The sequence below is a fragment of the Rhea pennata genome, chromosome 1, assembly GCF_028389875.1.
Source record: "Rhea pennata isolate bPtePen1 chromosome 1, bPtePen1.pri, whole genome shotgun sequence".
NCBI lineage: Eukaryota > Metazoa > Chordata > Aves > Rheiformes > Rheidae > Rhea > Rhea pennata.
The window spans coordinates 144,199,562-144,219,463 of record NC_084663.1 but is presented as its reverse complement, the minus strand read 5'-3'; the positions used below and the strand labels follow the sequence as shown (position 1 = coordinate 144,219,463).

The following is a 19,902-nucleotide window of genomic DNA, read 5'->3' as shown; positions in this document are numbered from 1 at the left end:
AATTTTATGTGAAAATCTCTCTTTGGCCCAGTAAAAGTTTTGGTGCAGTGATATAAAGAGAATATTTTTTGCTGATAGTATTTTTAAGTGTTTTATGTTCATCTACTGCAAATAATTTAACATTATTTTTTAATGACAGACAATACTTAATACTGAATCTAACAGTGGTATGCAATTAAACAATGCTATGTATAAGCCAAGTCACCTGTCAGTGCATTTGTGAAACCCAGGCACCTAACTGGTGCTCCAAGGGGATACCTAACTACTAATCAGCACTCGGATCCAATCAAGTCAGTACTGACCTGGGCAGTAGGTGTTGAAGAGGAATACTGTGGAGAAATCAAGTTGAAGAGCAGAAAAATAGAGATGATCAAGAGTAAGAATGGGAAAAGTGGAAGGCAGAAGCAGCAGACAAGAAAGCAGAAGCGATGGAAACAGAGATGCACACAGACGCTTGGAACATCGCAGGTCATTAGGCTAGCTTTGTCTGGGACCTCAGGGCGAGTTGTTGAATGTTTCTCATTAGGCTGTAAAAAAAAAAAAACATCCCAAAGAAGTCCTGTGGGAAGCAGGAACTTTCTGTTGAAATGAACTTTTGTGTCCTGACCATGTGATCCTCCTGGCAAATTTCAGCTGATTGAAAGGGTTTTCAGTTATGTCTTCCATTCAACATGGCCATAGAAACTGATCTCGCTGTTACCACAATTTCTGAATACTTTCTTCAGCTGTTCATGTTAAAATACAGATGTTCTGCTCCAAAGATCATTTCTCTGTGCACATACTGACATTTTTTGTGAGGGCAATATCTTTTATTACATTTTAGCTCAACAGGACAGGTAAGCTGAATTGTCTTTGCAAATCAGGAGTATTTCAAATGAAGACCTGGTTTTCCCAGTTTATTCTAAGGGCGCATGTGTTGAGGAGGAATAAAAGTGACCCAGCCCAACCTCACTGATTCATCCAGGTCTCATCTGTAGTCTCACTTCTCTTTCACAGAGTTGGGGGTGAGACTGAAATCTCATAACTGAATGTGTCTAAGTGCTGAAGACCATGTAAAGCTCTTTGTTGTCACTAGAACTGTTCACTAACTTCCTGATTTTCCATGTCAGTCTATTTGTAGGTCAGGGTTAAAACATACTATGATATAGCTGAGGGACAATATGTGTTCAGAGCATCCTGATGATGCTTATCAGGACAGCTTTGATGACAGCTTTGAAAGACCAAATGGGCACATATTTTGTGAAGATCGGAATGGTAGTTTTGGTGAGAGGAACAGAAGGCGGGGTATTTGTATTTGCTTGCATTGCTGTCAAAAGGAGATGAAAGTAAGTGAATGAATTGGTTTTAGAAGAATGTGAAGTACTTTTGAATAATGAAGAAGCTACAAAGTGTGATGAATCTAGAAGAGGAATGGGCATTTGAGAAAGAGACAATGCAGATGAGCTATAGGAAGATAGCAGAAATAGTCATAGCAGAAGTAATTATTAATTTTTAGTTGCTAGAGAACTTTCTCAACACACAACCCTGTATCTGTACAATTCTTTATAGCTGAGAGCTTTTAGGTGAGAAGTGAGTATGTTAGAAGAAGGTGGGGTAGTTTAATGTGTTAAACTTCATATCTGCAGACCCATGCTTGAATGCCACCTGAATGCCAAGTGCAAATGACATCCATCCTTAGCTGTGTTCCGAGGGCTGTATGACCATCTAACAAACTAAAACAGTCAAACAATTTTTTTTTTTTAAAGCACAAATGCAGTCCCTATTCATGAATAATAAAATACTGAAGGCAGCTCAAGTCAGGATTGCGGTACATTAGCTAAACTGAGTTCATATAAGTTTGCTGTTGTTCATGGCATTCGTGGCAGCAGACGGCGATGAGTAGCAACTTTAGACCATTCCTGAACGGAATTCCGTGTTGCAGAATGCCTGTAAGAAGCAGCAGTTGGGGACAAAAGTTTTTCTTGTACAAGGCCTTTAATTTTAAAGAGATGAGCACAACTTGGAACGTGTACTGCACGTGTGCCACAAATTAGAGAGCAGTATTCATCGTTGCCTGTTGATCTTTCTTTTTGTATTTCTGTTAACTGCTGCCTTATGCAAACTTGTTAGTCAAAGCCTCTTGCTGGATGTTGTCCTTTGTTTTCCATTATAAGCAAGAGAACAGAAACTTTTAGAAATGGACAGCCTATATGTAGGTGGTCTCCCATCCTGGGTTTTCTTGATTTTCCTTACTGCTATTATTAGCAGGAAGAATTAAGGAAGAAATATGAGAGGCTTTATCAAAGCCTACAGATCACTGAAGTGTTTCTACTGATACACTTTTCTTTGTAAGTTCACCGAACAGAGTGATTTTTTTTTTCTGCTAGATCCTCAGAATGACTCTCTTAATGACATTAAAGCTTTTGTCATTTGAAGGTTATAGCAGTACACCTGAGATAGTTAGAAATTGGATAAGGAAAAGTGCTGTCTTTTGAGGTGTTTGTGAAGTGTCAGTGCTAATAGCATGAAGTAATTCCTTGCAGGGAGAAGTATATTTGGCCTAAATTAAGTAACTACTTAGGCTAAAATCAAAGCAAATCTTCCCCTCTTAGAATCCTTAAAATACAGAGTAATATTCCACTGTAAAGCAGAAGTGGGAGGAAGAAGGCGTAACATCTAATGCTATGTCCATAGGGACCCACAATGATAAGCTAGTGCATTTCTAAGGTGCACCTCTTATTCTCGGAGTTTTTTCTTGACTGGAATTTTTTTGAAGTTCTTATCCATGTTTCACTTCTGTCTGAGTCAAGTCTTGAAACAAGCAAAATTTGATGTATGGAAGGAGTACTGATTGTGTTATATAGGTCACTTGTACTCTTGCCTTTGTATATCTTTGACAGGTGAATTGCACAATTCCTCCATTTTAAAATTATGTCTTTTATCAGTTGTGAGATATTTGAGGGTTTTTTTGACTCTTAGGGGAGCCTAACACAGACTTTAAAGACTTGAAGTTTGGCTCACAACTGGCTTCCTGGGTGTATGTGCGCACATACACATAACAGTACTAGATGCTAGATGTTAAAGAAGATAAGGCAGTATTTGACTAGCCTGTTGTAGGCATATCTGTAGATTACTTATTTTCTTAATATAAATGCCAGTCAATAATAAATAAAACCAAAGATGTATATTTGTTACTGTTAGCAGATTCCTCTTTGTCTTGTAGCAAGCTGAAGTACGGTTGAAGTGTCTTCTGGGACTACAGGGAATTTATAGCAGAAAAGAACTTGTTTCCAGGATGGATCTCTTTACTAGCAGATTCAAGGTAAATGAATTATATTTTCTATTTTTAAAATCTGGGTCTGATATTTTAATCAGAGCTGATCTCCCCCTTTTCTTGACTGACGAAAATTTAGAGTACTGCAGAGACAGTCTACTTGACTGTGTAGATGAAGGGGGTTTGCAAAGAGATTTCCCTCTGTTTATATGGAATTTCTGTTTGACTTATGCACAGAGTGGTGTTAGCCTGATCTTTAGTCATTCATCTTAACCAGAATGGCCGTTTTTTTTTTTTTTTTTTTAAGGGATCTTTGACTGAGAAAGAATGAGATGAGAAAGAATTTGATATTCCAAAGGTTCCCCCCCCCTCCTTTTTTTTTTAAACTGTTCCCAATAATGGGTTTGCCAGATACATGATCAGCCAATCCAATATGTATTACTCTGATATGGGAATGCATGACTCCTTATTGATCCACTATGTCAATATGAATCTTGAAGAAGGATCCCTGATTCCTGTCATGACAAGTCAAATGATAGACTGTAATTTTGAGAACTTGTTCTGTGACCACAGTGGCCTTATATACTACCTTTATCATATTTCAACATCCTGACTAATTTAAGAACTCAGCCTTTTTCTTTTTCAATACAGCCCTTAGTGATAATTTCATCAGCTGTTCTTATCTAAGTGGGGCTGAGCCTTTTCAGTATTTGGATAAGAAAGCTTAGAAAGCTGTAAAAGGAGGGATTGATATCTCAGCCCCTCTGAATCAGTATATAATTAATGCCTGCATGCTGTGGTAATTCATACCCTTTTTGTCAAAGGTGCAGTGCTTACCCGTTTGTCAAAGCAGTTGTCAGTAATTAAAAAAAAATGCTATGGCTTTCTTAAAGAACAAGAAATAGATCGATGTCGAAGTCTTAAGAATAAATTATTCAAACTGAAACTTGACTATCTAAAATGAACCCCTATTTTAAACATTTTAAAGCAGTCCTGTTAGAGGAGGGTTGTTGTATGCTGTTGTACGCTGCTCATGCAACTGCAGGATTGTTATTCAGAGACTGATGAAATAGCTACAGTCTGTTCATACTGATATTTTTCTCTGTGTAGAAGATGTTATATAAATAGATTATAGCACCTCCCTCCCCAAACCTAAAGAAATATAAGCAACTACCCTGAAAATGGTTTGGAATCTTAAAGTTAAAATCACACTTTCTCAGTGACGGTAAATGGAAATACGTAACCAGTAATCCATTTCCCACACACTTGATTTCACACTCTCCTTTTGTTACCCTTGAGGTTGCCAAACTCAGGATTCGTGGTCTTCCACACCTTGCAGCTCAGTTGTGAGGAGAAGGAGGGTGCAAAGTAAAATGAATATAGAGATTTGGAAATGATATGTTAAGTGAGAAAGTTGTTAGTCCCCAAACAAGTAAGCCTTAAGGGTTAATGTGCCTTAAAAATGTAGGCTGTCCTGGGGACTGTGTGAGTTCTTGGGTGCACAAGAGAAGAAAATTTGCATCATTTGAGATGTTTTGTATTTGTACCAAGTTACAGTAGTGTGAGTCCTAGAGGTCAGGAATATTGCTTATTGCTGATAGTACTTTATGACCCAAGCCCTAATTATTTTTCCAGCAAGACACTGGCTTCTGTAATATGTGTGTATGTATATACACTTTATTGCTGATGGGAGAAACTGATTACGTAATGCTTGTAATTTGAGCCTTACCTTCCTTTAACATACTGGAGTGCTCATAGTAACATCTTAGAAACAAGTTGTCAGTCACTTTTAATTTGTAGACTGTAGTTGATTTCTTGTGAACGCATACATTACATCTATAAAAAATATCATATTACTGCATGATTAATTCTGTTAAAAATTAACATGCTGTTAATTTTCAGGGGCTGGGGAACTACTTGGTAGTAATCAAGTTGCCTTATGTCTCCCAGGAAATAGCTGCTGAAATAAAAATAAATCTCTGCTCTACTAGTGTAGATGGTCTAGCTGTAGGAAAAATATGTTTGTTGAGAACAATGCATGTTACATCTTTTTATTGTCATTTTATATCCATTAGGATCGAATTGTGTCCATGCCTCTGGACAAGGACCATGAAGTAGCAGTTCAAGCCATGAAACTCTTGATGCTTGTGTCACAGTAAATAATTTCTTTTTTTAATTTACTGCATTGTTTAATGGTGACAAGATCCAGATACAATCCTGATGAATCTTCCTGTAATCAATTACATGGTGAGAAACAATTGATCCCAGCAGGATATGAGTTACAGTTAAAGCTGCTTAAAAAATGACATTTTCTTTCTGTGGGAAACACCAACATTATGAAAACCATTGTGCTCAGATTTGGTATGAAAAGTACATTGTTATATCTTTATACTTCCCCTGAAAGGAAATTCCAAAGCATTTTCAGTCTGGCTTTTCTCGAATAGAGCATCTCTATCTCTGGAGAAATCCCCCACCACAGAATTTTCTATCCCAGTGTTTCAGGTCTTGACTGGGAACTCAGTGAACTCTGCCATTGTTCTGGTTTCCCCAAGTGATGCAGGAAGCCTTGAGCTTTGAGGTTGTCGATAGAATTTGGACTTCGCAGAGAATCTGGGAGCTATTGAGCCCACAACAGACTAACAGGAAATAAGCAAGTATGTGACATCTTGTTTTTGCTGAAATAGAAGGCTAACAACAGAAAAGTTGTTTTGTTTGTTGCCCATCAGCCATAGATTCAGTAGGATAATGGCAAACTGGAAGTTTGGGAAGAAACTAGATCAACATTACAGAACTGTATGAATGCTATTCTGATACATTCTTGAGCAGTATGTTTATTTTTTTTATTTTTTATTTTTTGCAAAATAAGGGACAAGTAAATTCTCTGTCCCTCCTTTTTTAATGGAGGATTAGGACTCCATAAGTGCCCTTTTGATTCAGTGTTTAGATTGACTTCTGCTGAAGCAGATACCTCCATGTACAGTGTGGTGCATTGTCCATAGCGTTATGTGACTTGCTTTTCTGTTGCAATATTCAGAAGTATTTCAGAAGTCATAATACAGATTTTGCATCCAGTATTCAGAAGTAATCTAAAAGTATTATCCACTGCTAGAAAAGGTTGTAGAGCTTAGTCAACCCAAATAATGCAGAATAAATATTGAGCTATGTATATAGAACTCTGAAAACTATGGGAAGACTTACTAATGAAATTTGTAAAGTGACAGTTAACACATTACTTCTAAATTTACTTCTAAATAATTTTCCAGGAGTTATTTCAAGATAAGCTTCTGTAAGTGTGCTCTTGCTTTAAAATAAGCATGTATACATGAGGCAACTTAACACATGAACTGCACGAAACCTCTGAGTTGATGTTCCTGTTGAGGATAAAATGTTTTTAAGGTGAATTTGATCATTTTGAAGGTGAATTAACTTTCACTGAGTTAGGACTTAATAATTCTGAGAGTGCACACTGCAGTTCAATATGACTGAATGCGTTCATATGGATTTTCCTTGAGGGTCTTGTATAAACAAGCTGCAAGTGTTCAGGCAGGAAATTGTTCCAGAAAAAACAGGAATAGCTTTGGTTAGTATCCAAACATAGACAAGTTGTATCAAACCTGCTTTTCCTATCATCCTTTCCCATTTTTATCCACCTTCTGATGCACTACTTAGGTTGCTCTTGCTTTTTTCCATAGAACAAACGCCTCTCCACGTGAGTGCTAAAAAGCATCCTAGAACGTGATGGATGTTGTGTTGCATCTATCTCCATTGGGAGATATAAATGGCTTTTTTAATTTCTCCTGCATCATCCCAGTGGTTAGGCAGTGTTGGACCTAGCTGCAAAATAAGCCAGTGTTGACATTCCTCTATTCTTAAAATGTGTTTGTATCCGTAACTTTTTGAAATGTCTGTGCTAACAGACTCTTCAGGAGTAGTGCCTACTTATTCATGGGAACAGACAAAGGATATGCTACTGCTCGTTGTCTAGGTTACTCTGGGTTGCTGAGGTAAAAAGAGTTCAACTTGGATGGATTTTTTTTTTTTTAATGCTGCTATTTACTTTAAATCTTAAGTACCTTTGTATACTGAAGTGCTGCTTTACAGTCTGGAAGAAGGACTGGTTTCTATTTCACTTCACACTCCATTGACTTGAGTGGCGTTTCTCTAGGCTTGCTCCAGCGTATACATCAGAACAGCATATGACTGCTGCGGACGTAACATGCTTTTCTGAAGGAAGTACCACTGTTTGGATCTCACCAGAATAGACAGGGTTGTATTGTTCCTGTGTTTACAATGTCCATTTGTACAGCACTTGGTTCTCTGTGTTGTGTAGCTAGTGGAACAAACTACAATGCTGTGTCTATGTGTATAATGTGTCCTTGTGCTGGGAGGAGTAGTACACCATTGTTGGCGTACAAAGATGCTGTAGACCAGTTACGGCTGCCCTTGCTCTGTACCTAACTAACAAGTGCTGTATTGGCACTGCAGCTGTTTAGCATCTCTGGCTTTATTATGTGAGATCATATTCTCATTAATGCAAGCTACAGCTATAAAAGTTTGATCAATGTTTCTTTTTTCCTAATTTTTCTTAGATGCAATCAGGTTTCCAACATGAATAAGTGCTTTCTAAAGTTTTCTAAATAACACTTGTCCATAATAAAATATAGTTTTCAGGAGTAAAATGAATAAATTTTTAAAATTGTTTGTAATTAGGCTGTGTGGAGGCTTAGCAAACACATGCTTTTCTTTGTTTTTGCTCATCTGCTGCATAGTGCCCCTTTCCTCCCCCAATTGATTTGAGCCCAGATGATTTGGATTAATTACTGGAATGATAAAAGTGGAAATCGGGGACTTAATGAAGAAATTGAACTACAAATCTTCTCTTTGATAAAACTAGTACTGATCAGTCTATAAAACCTATAATGTAGACAGTATAGACAGTCTGTAATACAGACTTCTTAAGAGTTTACATCAAGATGCTTTTCCACTAGGGGAGAAGCTTTTGCCCCTGTACCTAAATATGTCAGAAGGGAGTCAACGCTGGCATTCCAGAAGCAAAGAAATTTCGGTTTTCATGTGTCTGAAATTGGTGCATTTTATGGCTCATAAATGGTATCAGGATATTAGGCAGTTATGCTACTTTGTGCATCAGCATGAAATGGGGTTGTGGACAGTGACTCCTCTGTTTGTGCTCATATAACACTCCTCCACTTGTTTGTACAGACATAATCAATTTTTTTGCAGCTTTCAGTCATACTGTTTTCTCTGGGTGGCTCACTTTTGTTATTTGTGAATTTGGTAACTAAATTCTAGTTGCTCGAAGTACACTCTTACTGAGACATGAAAGATCTTTCCAATCTAGCTTTTCATTTTTAGAGCTACTGGTAAGGATGTATATCTCATAAGCCCCATATATTTGTTTGGAATCATGGAGACAGCTAACAGCAATTCTTTTTTTTTTTTTCTTTTTTTTTTTGTTTTTTTTTATTTTTGTTTTTTTTTGTTGTTGTTTTTTGGGGTCTTTTTTTTTCTTCTGACCAAGAAAATAATCTTAAATAGTCAGGCACTGACCTCTAGGACATGTCTCTTACCTTGGAATAAATCTCTTGTTATTTAATGGCATGCACTGGTCAGAAGCAAGGCCAAGAGTAACATTTATATATTTTTTTAAATGAGTCCGTTATGTGCTCTGTGACTCTTTTGGGGAAGATTCACTATATCAGCAACTCTTCTTCTGGCTTCCATAATTGTCTGCTTGGATGAGTATATTAGCAAGACCTCCTCCTGCTTTTTGTGATGTCTGACAGTTGCAGAAACTCTTCCCTTGCAGTGGAACTTCTGTGCTCCTTGTGTTATAGCAACACTTTTTGACCATCTCTTAACCATCACTGCATTCCAGTATTGTGGAATTTACAATGGTTATTCTGTACACTACTGGCATGTGAAGCTGCTGTGCTGGCCTTTATGGCTCTTGCTAGCCATACAGGCAATGAAGAACACTGACCTTTTCAATTCACTAAATGTTACATTATTTAAAAAGAAGATTCAGTGCTCACTCAAAACCCTCTTGCTGTGCATATACCTGGTCTGTTCAAATCCATATTTGTGTTTTCACCCTGTGAGCTGAGCTATTTTCTTCTTATTTGTTGCATGTTGTCTCAACTGAATGCAAAGATTTTTGGGCTAGTGCATTTTTATTTTTACACAGCCCAATGGGATCTTGAAACTGAAATGAGCCTGTGTGACTTAGCATAATAGAAATTATTAATGCTACTGAATTATGCATAATTGTTAGCATTAATGTTGCAAAGCATCTGAGAGGGAATAGGAAGGAAATATAGGTGGAAAAAAATGAGTGATAAATATGTACTGAAAGAGAGAAGTACAGAAACCAAGGAAACTTACAGGAAATACTGCTTTTTGAGAAGGCAAATTATTTTAGTGAGACTAGTCCCAATCAATTCTGTTTGTTTCTATATGCTTAACTACCTGAAAGAGTTGAGGGAGTTTGGAAAAGAGCAGCAAAAGCAAATTAGGTGACTCTGCTAGGTGGATAAGGAAGGTTAGAAGTGATGCATGCAGGGGCATGAATCTACAAATGGCTTGAATATATAAACAGCAAGGAAGGAGAAAATTACTTTGTATCACATCAGTTAAAAGTAACTAGAAATTAAACTGAGTTTTAAGCACAAACTACCAAATTTGGAAGAGCTGCCAATCAGTGAAAACTGAGTCTATTGTGCTCATTGAGGACTTCATGTTTAAACTATTCATTGGAGCTGATAAATACATTAGTTCTTGCTGCAGTGCTTTGATAGTGGTAAGTAGAGTTATTCCAGCTTAAAGGTCAGGAAAATGAGGCTTGTAAGTGCCCTGTGTTCTGCTCAGTGCAAGAGCCAAAAGTCAGGTAAAGGTACTTCACTCTTGCACTTTAAAAACTTCACTATCCCTTCTGATTCTCACCTAGACTGGGAAAGAGCTCTTAATTTGAAGTGAGAAGGGCTGTGCCGTATGAGAATCTTAAAAACTGGATTTGGCAAAATATACTGTGGCTAATAATATAGTACGTGTTACTACACTTTGTAGATGTCAAATGACAAATAATTCAGCAGAGGGTTGAACTAAGCGATTCTCTATGGCTGATTCATGGACTTTGAGGAGAAAGTGGCATTTGATAGGCAAACACATTGCTTCTAATAAGGTCCTTTAGACAACTCATTGCGCAGAAAAACATTAAGTTGCATTGAAAGCTTAAATGCTATTGTAAAAGATGCTTTTGTGTGATTTTAAAAAAAATAAGCTGAAGAGAGAGACACACTTTGCATACAAATAAGGAAACTATCTACCTTTGTCTTGTTTAGTGGCCTTTAGCAGAAATTAGGAAATGTTGAAAGTGACAGAAGTAGCAGTGTGAAGGGCTCTCTTCAGGGGAGCAAATTAGACAGCACAGATCTGATTACTTGCATGAGTCACTGTTGTAGCAGATTGTATAGTAGTAAAAGGAAGTGACATTGAAGTGCACCTCCTCCATGGTCTCTTTAGGTCCATACTGTTATCCAGGCAGAGTTATGATAGTGCTTTGTGATTTAGAACAGTCAAGCCTATTCCAAACAAAGCAAAAGTGTAAGACCAAAACTGGAAGAATGCTTGTGCTTTCTCCTCTGTCTTCTCTTTTTTTAATGTTCCTTTGAAGTTCTCTTCAACCATTTGTGCCATCATGTACTTCTGTTCAGAATCCTTAATAGCTATTCAGAAATCTTAATATCTTTCTTATCTGAAGAGTTAACAAGAAAAAATATGGATTATTTGTTTCCCTGGATTATCATAGAATCAGTAAGGTTGGAAGGGACCTCCAGAGATCATCTACTCCAACCACCCTGTTCAGCAGGGTCACCTAGAGCATGTTAGACAGGGCTGCATCCAGGTGGGCCTTGAAGATCTCCAGAGAAGGAGACTCCACAACCTCTCTGGGCAACCTGATCCAGTGCTCTGTCACTCTCACAGTGAAGAAATTCCCCTTCACGGTCAGGTGGAACTTCCTGTCGTTCAATTTCTGCCCATTGCCCATTGCATCTTGTCCTGTCACCTGGGACAACTGAAAGGAGTTTGTCCCCGTCCCCTTGACACCCTCCCTTCAGGTAGCTGTACACATGGATGAGATCCCCCCCTCAGTCTTCTCTTCCCCAGGCTAAACAGGCCCAGTGTTTCTTAAGCAAAATAAATACATAGTTACTTACACAGCATCTGTCTAATGTGCATCTTCTGGTGTTCTGTCACAGCGTAATCGGAGGACACGATGTATTACAACACGCTAATCCTATTTTAATGTGAGTGGGGAAGGACTTTTGTTATGCTGTGATGACCACACTGTCATCTCTCTTTCTGATCACCAAAATCTCATCTTGAAGTACCTGCAGTTGACAGCAGAGTAGAAAGATGTAAATAAAATAATTATAAAAATCAGGTAATCATGTTCTGTTGTCTCAATCATTAGAATACTTCTGTTTTTTGGATGGTAATGATCAGGGCAACAGTAGTTTTGTTTGTGTGATGTCTTTGCAAATTTCCATGACCTGGATTTCTCTTAAATGAAAAATAAACAGATTCTTTTGATTGAGATGCTATACTTTAGGTTAACAATGTCCCCATGATGTATGTCTGATCTTTCCCTGCATAGCCGTTAGAAAGGAAAAACAACAAGGTAGCAAAACTTTAAAAAGTGCATAAAATGTATTTTACTGTTTATTTTTATTAGAAATATTTATTTTAATTAAGTTAAAACTATTTATTTTACTATTGTGTTTTTTGTTATTATTCTTAGTATAAGCAATAGGACAGCAAGCGGGGTGATTTCAGCAGCTGTATATGGTCATGTCTCTTAGATAAAGTCAAATGGAACAAACATGAGATCTTTCAACTGCTGCCATAATATAATAAAATGGGCCTATGATCTATCCAGAGAATATCCCATCTTCTTCTCCATGGCATGTTCACACAGAAGTGCAGAGAAAATAATATGTCATGACATTGGTATGTGGAAAGCATGCCAGTTTATTTTTAGACACCTAAACACTGGCAGGAACTTCTGGCTTAACCTTTATCTTTACTTGGCATTCTGAGGGCTGTAAATTTGCAGCAATAGTATTGCTCTATTTAAAGTATTCTTTCAATGTGTGATTCTTGCCCTATGTATGTTAAAAAAAGAAAGACAGCCATCTACTGCAGTAGCAGTGGTGGTAGTGATAGCAGGTGTAGTTAAGGTGTAGTTAAGTGTTGCTACATCCAGAGGCATGTAAACCCCCTGAACACTTGTTTGAGTGGGAATTTGTTTCACAAAGAATAGTGGCTGAGCAGCATGTGAAAAGGAGGGGAAGTACATGCAGGTATTCCTTCTCATTCAAGAAAGACCTGAGGCTCAAGAGATGTCATCAGTGTCTGTCAGCGGTGTTGTGAAGAAGTGGGTGGTTTTCCCCTTCTCTGCTACACTGCTGCTAATGAGTGTTTCATATGTAGCCAGAGCTTTTGCTTCTGACTTACTCTTGTATTGAGGATGCGAGGAATAACATGGTTGTAGATTAATGTAACTGGGGCAGATTTCTAGCCTCTTTGAAGACAAAGCCAAAATCATGGAGGCTGGCATTTTGTTTGTGCTGGATAGGCAAAGTCTTTACTTTCTACTGAGAGAAGTTTGTCTACAATTGCAGCCGTGTTACTGAGCACTTCCAGCTATCCAAAAAATTCAGTATGAAGACAAGTAAATGCAAATGTGCACACTTGCCTGGTGTGTTCATACAAGAAAAGCAATTTAAATGTAAGATTTTTTTTTTTTTTTTTTTTTTACTGTGAGGGTAGTCAAGCAATAGAACAGGTTGCTGGAGAAGTTATGGAGTCTCTGTGCTTGGAGATATTCAAAACCTAACTAGCAGGATAGAGTTGGACCAGAAGATCTCAAGAGATGTCTTCCAGCCTCAACTGTTCTGTGATCCTCTGATGGTGTGTTGGCCCATTCTGGATCCCAGTATGTTTGCATAGAACTTTCCCATTTTCTGAGCTGCCTCCAGCTTTTAAAAAATACATGTGTATAGAGAAAATGAGGAGGGCAACTTCATGGAAACTAAATGTTTTAAAATTACTAACTAATAGCTTGACATTAAAAAGAATGAAAGCAACTGTGTCAAACTCCTACTTTATATCAGTAAATTCTCCATAACTTTTTAATATAAATACTTGCCATGTTATCCTTACTCCTGTGTTACTTGTTGTTGCTGTTCATGTTACTGTCACTTGTCTTGACTGCAAAATGCAAGTTAAAGACCAGATTATCTCAACTGAGAACTTCTCAAAGGTTAATAATTGATATTTCATTCATGACTTTACAGTGCTTATTCATGTACTCTACTGCATGATGTTACCTTTTTCAATTAGTTACTGTTTAACATAAACACATTCTACACTACTTTCTTAGTTCTATAGGTGGTTGAATTAATCATGTAAATATTTTTCTTTATGCTGGTTACATTTACAATTACATGATGTATACTCAGAGCGCTTTCCATTTGACCTATTACAACATATAAATACTCAAGGGAATTGCATGCTAAAAGAGGCCACCAAAAAATGCCTGAAGTATGTAAGTCAGATATTAAGTCTGGTTGGGGGTAAGCATTATCTTGCAAGACGGACCCATCACTTCTGGAAGCACGTCATTGGTGCTTCCATTTAAGACTTGTTTACTGTGTTAGTGACCATTATAAACAAACAGAGGAAAACTGGGGGAAAGAAATGCAAGTGATACATAAGTAAACACACTGAAAAGGTAACATTCATGAGGTCTTCACATCCATAAAATAGAGGCTGTTGACTTCAAGAAGTAAGAGTGCTGTCTTTTTTTTCTACTGATTTTAAATTGCAACCAGGGCTAAAAGCTATTTGCAACAAACATTCTGGTGATGCTCTCGCCTACTGTTAGTTCACTTCCCTGCAGTAAGGTTTGAGGATTGTTTGGGGCTTAGTGACTTGTCAGGATGCTAAGGGATGAGATGGGACTGGTGACAAATGGACAAGCACAGGACTGGGTGCTAATTTTTGTATGATGTCAGTACCAGCAAATTCAGAGCATGGATCTCCCTTTCCCCTTGCCTAGCTGTAGAAAGTGGAAGGGTCTCAGATGTTGTTTAATTCTCTGAAGTAGCTTAGTCCAGTGACATTACTGAGGCAGTAGAAAGCAAGCATTTTGTAATTACAGTCTGTGCTTTGCGCTTTCCTCCTCTAGTATCTTTTTTGTGGGTCATTCAACTTTGATGTTTTAGTTTCCTTTTTGTAAAAAGCTGACGTTAGTACCATTTCTGCTTCCCACAGAGGTCCATTAGTTGGCAAGTGCTGTTCTCAGGATGCATAGCTGAATGGCTCTGAGCAAAACTGTGACTGTATGTTTGGGCAGAAAGGTCACAGTCACAAGCATCCTTTGTGATTTGATGTGATTTAATTTCTTTTTAAACATGACTGTATAAACTTAGTGTAAATAGAGTATAGATTTTAAAATACCATACTAAATAATTTAAAAATCATTTTTATTGCAAAATTATATCATCTCATTTATTATCTTCTATGACAAATTCTAAGGCATAAAGTAGAGGCATGTTTTTCTTGTTTGTTCTTGTTGTTGTTGGGTTTTATTTTAATACAATGAGCACTAATCAACCTTAGTTATGCTTTAAATTGATGTCCATGCAGTGGTCTTGATTCCTCATGGCTTTTACAGACCTCTGTTTCTCTACAAAGTGAGTATAAAAATGCTTTCAGTTTCATCTGCGAGCATTTTTAGGTGTGTCCCACACATCTAAAATTTGTAGGACACATCTAAAATTTTAAGTGTGTAAACAGGTTGCAATGCTATGGAGAATCAGATCTAGTAAAAGCTGGACATAGCATTCATAATATTCTTTGCAGATAAACCTGAACTTTAACTTCTGTTGTTATTTTTGCCTAGAAACTGTGAGGATGTGTTATCAGCTGAAGACTGTGAAACCTTATACCAGTTTGTTTATACCACACACCGTCCGCTTGCAGTAGCAGCTGGGGAATTCCTTTATAAAAGGTATCTCTGCCTGCCTGCCTACTTTTTGCATGTTCTTATTTGTTTCAGAGTAAAACTAGGTTTATTTAAGAGGGATATTAAGCATGTATTTTTTTGCTGGAAGTAAGTACCATGAGGATAGTAGATGTGCTGTGCTTTTTTCAGCTGAATTGGAAGAGAAATGCTGTTTGGGGGTAATCATTTGTTCCCTGCACAGCCCTGACACATTAGGCACGTGAAAAGTGCGAGGCTAGAGAATATGAAACAACTGTCAGATCCACAGGTGCTATGCCAGGTTGAGAGTATACCACCTTTCCTTTTCCTTTCTTTTCCTGTTGCCTTGCTTCTTATAAGCTAATTCATCATCTGGCACCTGCTGGATTTTCGTAGCTTTAGTGTTTAATCACAAAAATGGCCTCTTCTTCTCCCTTTGGAAGTTGCTTTATACATTGTAAAGGCTTTGAATAATGAGAGATGCAGCAGATTAAAAAGCCTCCCATTTTTCTGTCAGGTTAATGAAGTATAGGGTTTATCTTCCCCAGGAGTAATTCTTATAAATGGGCTTCTTATAACAATGGTTGCATGAAGTGAATGGAGTTGGCATGCTAAAAAGAGAAGAAATGTTCTGTCTCTACAGCTAAGAGACGTAATTTTGCCTTACAAAGGGGAATGAAAGTAAAAATACTTTGTCAAGGCTTTTGTAGGGAAAAATTCAGAAATAATAATGATTTGTCTTTCTCACACATGTAGAATCTCCTCCTAGCTATCTGTTCCTGTCCAGGTGAATTGCTGAAATTCTGGGGTTTGTGGAGCCAAGTCCGACAAAAAGACAAATAAAGATAAATTCTCATTTTGATGAATCTTCTATGGCATCTACTAGCCTTACTTCATCTTTTTGTGGGTCTCAATATTCTATCATAAACCAGTTGTTTTTCCTCTCAATACACTGATGCTTTTTGCCACTGAAATGATTGCCTTGATTACTTTTTATACCACCTCCTAGTGCAGTATGGATGCTTTGACTCTGTAAACTTCACTCTTGTTCTTTTTTGTCCAGTTCTTCTCTTTCATACTTGGACCAGTATTTAAGTGTTGATTCTGATGTGATGGAGATGTTAGTGGCACTCATCCTCTCCGTTGCACAGATAAAAGTTTCAGTATAAATGCTGTGTGTGTGTGTGAGAGAGAGAAATCTTCTCAATGTCTGCATTTTTAACTTAGATTACTTACTGAGCTGGGATAAATTATACTAGTAGATGCGCTTTTTTGAAGTATAAGCTTATGCCAACACTAAATAGTGTAGCCCTACTTTAAATCTGTAAGCACTTCAGGCCTTACGTTAATCTATGGGGATGGCCTTCCTGTATGTATCTTGAGGATTAACATTTTTCATGAGCAGTGCAGTCACACTCATTTTGGATAAGGGGGAAGTGGAAATTGGAATGAAGTATAATATGCTTCATACTTTACGCAGAAGAAGAACAATTCTTCCAGTATACCTGAAGCTGAATAAATTGCCTCTCATAAATACAAGATACTACACTTTTTTAAGGAGCTTCAGTACCAAGATGTACTGTAATGTGAAAAATAGTCAGGTAGTAATATTTTTCGTTCTAGAACAAGTACCTTTTCATGCATGAGCAAATGCCTACCTCATTATATGTTCAACACTGGAATCTGCATCTGTTGTCCAGAAAGTTGGCAGGGTACCTGTGAAACTGTTGGAGAGAATATCTGTGTTCATAAGGATAACAGATCTCTGAAAGTGGAAAACAATCTGATATCTTTTCCTTTCATCTGATAAAAAAATCTAATTTGATTTGGAATAAATAAGTAGATATTTAGAAGACATATGGTCCTTGAAGTCTTGACAAAATTAGCGTTACACTGGCAAATGAACTTGGGGAGTATGTGGGAGAACTGGATTGACTTCTTTTCTGTTGACAGGCTGCTTAGTCATGAGGGAAATGAAGCTCTGCTCAGAAGAGAAGAGAAGTTTGGGGCGAGTGCTGACCAGTTGAAAACATTAATACGTTTTTTTCTGGAGAGCGAGGTGAGGAGAATATCCCATGCAGTAAGTTTTTTACACCCGGTGATGCGTGTTCTATCAATTATTGTCTACTTAGACAATATTGTCTACTTAGAACTGTTTTGTCTTTGGGACATTCTGACTCTCTGACTTTTAATAGAGACAGAATTTAACATTTCTGTTCTGTTGTATCAAAAGTAATTTACAGCTATACTGGTGGAGAGAACCAGTGCTGAAACAGCTTCTGAAAATAACCCAAAAGACCAATACCAATGAGTGAGAAAAATTAGTATGTGTCTGTGTCTTTCTGCAGGCAGATGAGAGCTTGCTGTGCCCTTGCTCTATGCTGGCTGGCTAAGAACCATGTAGTTTTGCCTATGCTAACAGGCCTTCCTGAGAGTTTATCAGCTTAAGGGCTGTATTTTATCTGCTTAGCTTTTGTTGTAGTCTAGACCTGTATCCGGCCAAATTGTCTCAGGCACAGCAGTTTTTAATCTAGTTGCAGAGAATTTCATCAGTGTCATCTAAAATGCTAACTAATTTCTATCCCCAATATTGGATTTTTAGTTGTTATGATCAGCAGCATAGAAGCAATGCAGAAGTTAGTTTTAAAGAGATTACTTAAATTACAGGAGAAAGATCCTAAAAAGAGGAAAGAAAAGCATTTCTCCTGCTTTTATGGCTCCTTTTGTGTCAGATTGAAGAAGTGATGTTTTAACATTGACTAGCCTCAAACTAAGTCCTATGTTGGAGGACTGCATGTATGCATGTATGGATGGATGACAAAGCTTGGAAAATGGGAGAAGAACATATGAAACTATTTCTTTGTAATGAAAGATTTGCTTCTCTAAGCTTTTGTTTTTATTCTCTAGCTACACAAACATGTCGCATACCTCGTAGATAGCTTGTGGGACTGGGCAGGCAAATTCCTGAAGGACTGGGAGTGCATGACTACTCTTCTATTAAAAAATACGGAAGAAGATGGAGAAGGTGGGTCAGCACAGAGCTTAGCTTTGTCTGTATGAGTCTCTTGTTGTTTTTTGAACTTTGCCTTCAGACAACTTAGGATAATTCTACTTTGCAGTGCCCTTTGATCTCAGAATGTGGTCCTCAAGGGTCACAAAGCAGGTATCGCTACTGTGATATTTGTATCAACATACTTGCTTATATTTTTCTATATTTATGTAATCTTAATATAGAAACTTTGCAAGAATACTTTTGTAATTAAGCCATAATGCTTAAATAACTCTGACTTAATGTGTTTGTCCAAAACTTAAGAATCTAAAAGTATTGATTGATTGAAGTATAGTATTGCCAGGCTATTGTTCATGCCTGAAAAGGAAAAAATACTGTGTTGCATCTGTTGGCAACCAACACTCCAGAGGATTAGTTTTATGTAAAAATATTTTAAAGTGAACTTGGTAGTAGTTGTTGCCGTAGATGTGGAGGTGGTTGCATGGTCAAAATCAAAGCTTATGGACCTAGACAGTTAAAGCATTTTATAATTCAAAGAAGTAGGTTGTCCTGAGTGAGGTGGTAGTCAATAGAGATAGACCTGGTTGAAGCTGCCTATGTTTTTGGGAGCCGAAGTGTCCTAAAAAGGTTGGCCATGAGAGAAATAATTGCTTTTGTGTTTAGTAAATATGGATTTTTTTCTTCAAATTAAATCTAATACTCTCTAGATATTTCTTTAGCAATACTGCATCTTTCTTTATATGGCGTCCTTCCACAGTTGCTCAGATAAACGATAGGTTTTTCATTATCTATTGCTGTGTCTTCATTTTTCCTTTGTGCTGTGCTAAAAGGAGACTGATTTTCTTACAGCATTGAGTGATGCCCATGAAAGTGCTCTCATTGAAATTATCCTTGCAACTGTTAGAGAAGCAGCTGAAGGTCATCCTCCAGTGGGCAGAGGTGCAGCCAAAAAAGTTAGTATATTTTATTCTGATTTATCGTACTGTAATCACATTTTCTTTGTACTTTGTCAAACAGCATATTCTTAGTGGTTGGTACATCTTCAGAAATCAAATAGTTTACTTTGTATGAAATGACACGCTGTTTTTTGACCTCTAAGTCTTATTAGCAGTGGATGTTGAAGGGTATGAGCATTAAAGGAAAGCTAGTGGAAGCATGTTATTGATAAAATACCATTTTATCAATGAGTGAGCATTTTATCCATGACATATAGTTGTTCAGTGATTTACATCTAATCTAATTTGATGTAGTCAAAACCAAAACAATCTGGTTGACTCCAGAGAAAAGTATCTTTGTCTTGACTTGATTTATTTTAGGTAGAGGCATGTGAGTTAATCTTGGGTTAAATGTAAAATTCCACTCAGATCTAAGAGATTTTATAATTGAAACAAAATGCTTTGTCTGCAGATTCTGTCAGTAAAAGAAAAGAAAGTACAATTGGAAGATTGTACTAAAATTACTGAACACTTTATTATGGTGCTTCCTCAGCTATTGGCAAAGGTAACTAACAGCTGCTCTGTGAATGCATGTTAAATATTTCATTAAAATTCCTGCAATGCTCTCATATCCTGT

The 19,902-nt window shown here is 37.3% G+C and overlaps 1 protein-coding gene across 4 annotated transcripts in view; it reads left to right on the top strand.

The window, feature by feature from the left end:
* LOC134154856 (cohesin subunit SA-2-like) overlaps window positions 1-19,902 on the top strand; it is a 60,750-nt gene that overhangs the window by 19,890 nt on the left and 20,958 nt on the right. For all 4 annotated transcript variants that reach the window (XM_062601501.1, XM_062601498.1, XM_062601512.1 and 1 more), the window contains 7 exons: window positions 3,203-3,301; window positions 5,329-5,408; window positions 15,240-15,347; window positions 17,274-17,379; window positions 18,228-18,345; window positions 19,180-19,283; window positions 19,738-19,830. In XM_062601501.1, coding sequence (XP_062457485.1) covers window positions 3,203-3,301; window positions 5,329-5,408; window positions 15,240-15,347; window positions 17,274-17,379; window positions 18,228-18,345; window positions 19,180-19,283; window positions 19,738-19,830 — 708 coding nt within the window. The remainder of the gene's footprint in view (window positions 1-3,202; window positions 3,302-5,328; window positions 5,409-15,239; window positions 15,348-17,273; window positions 17,380-18,227; window positions 18,346-19,179; window positions 19,284-19,737; window positions 19,831-19,902) is intronic.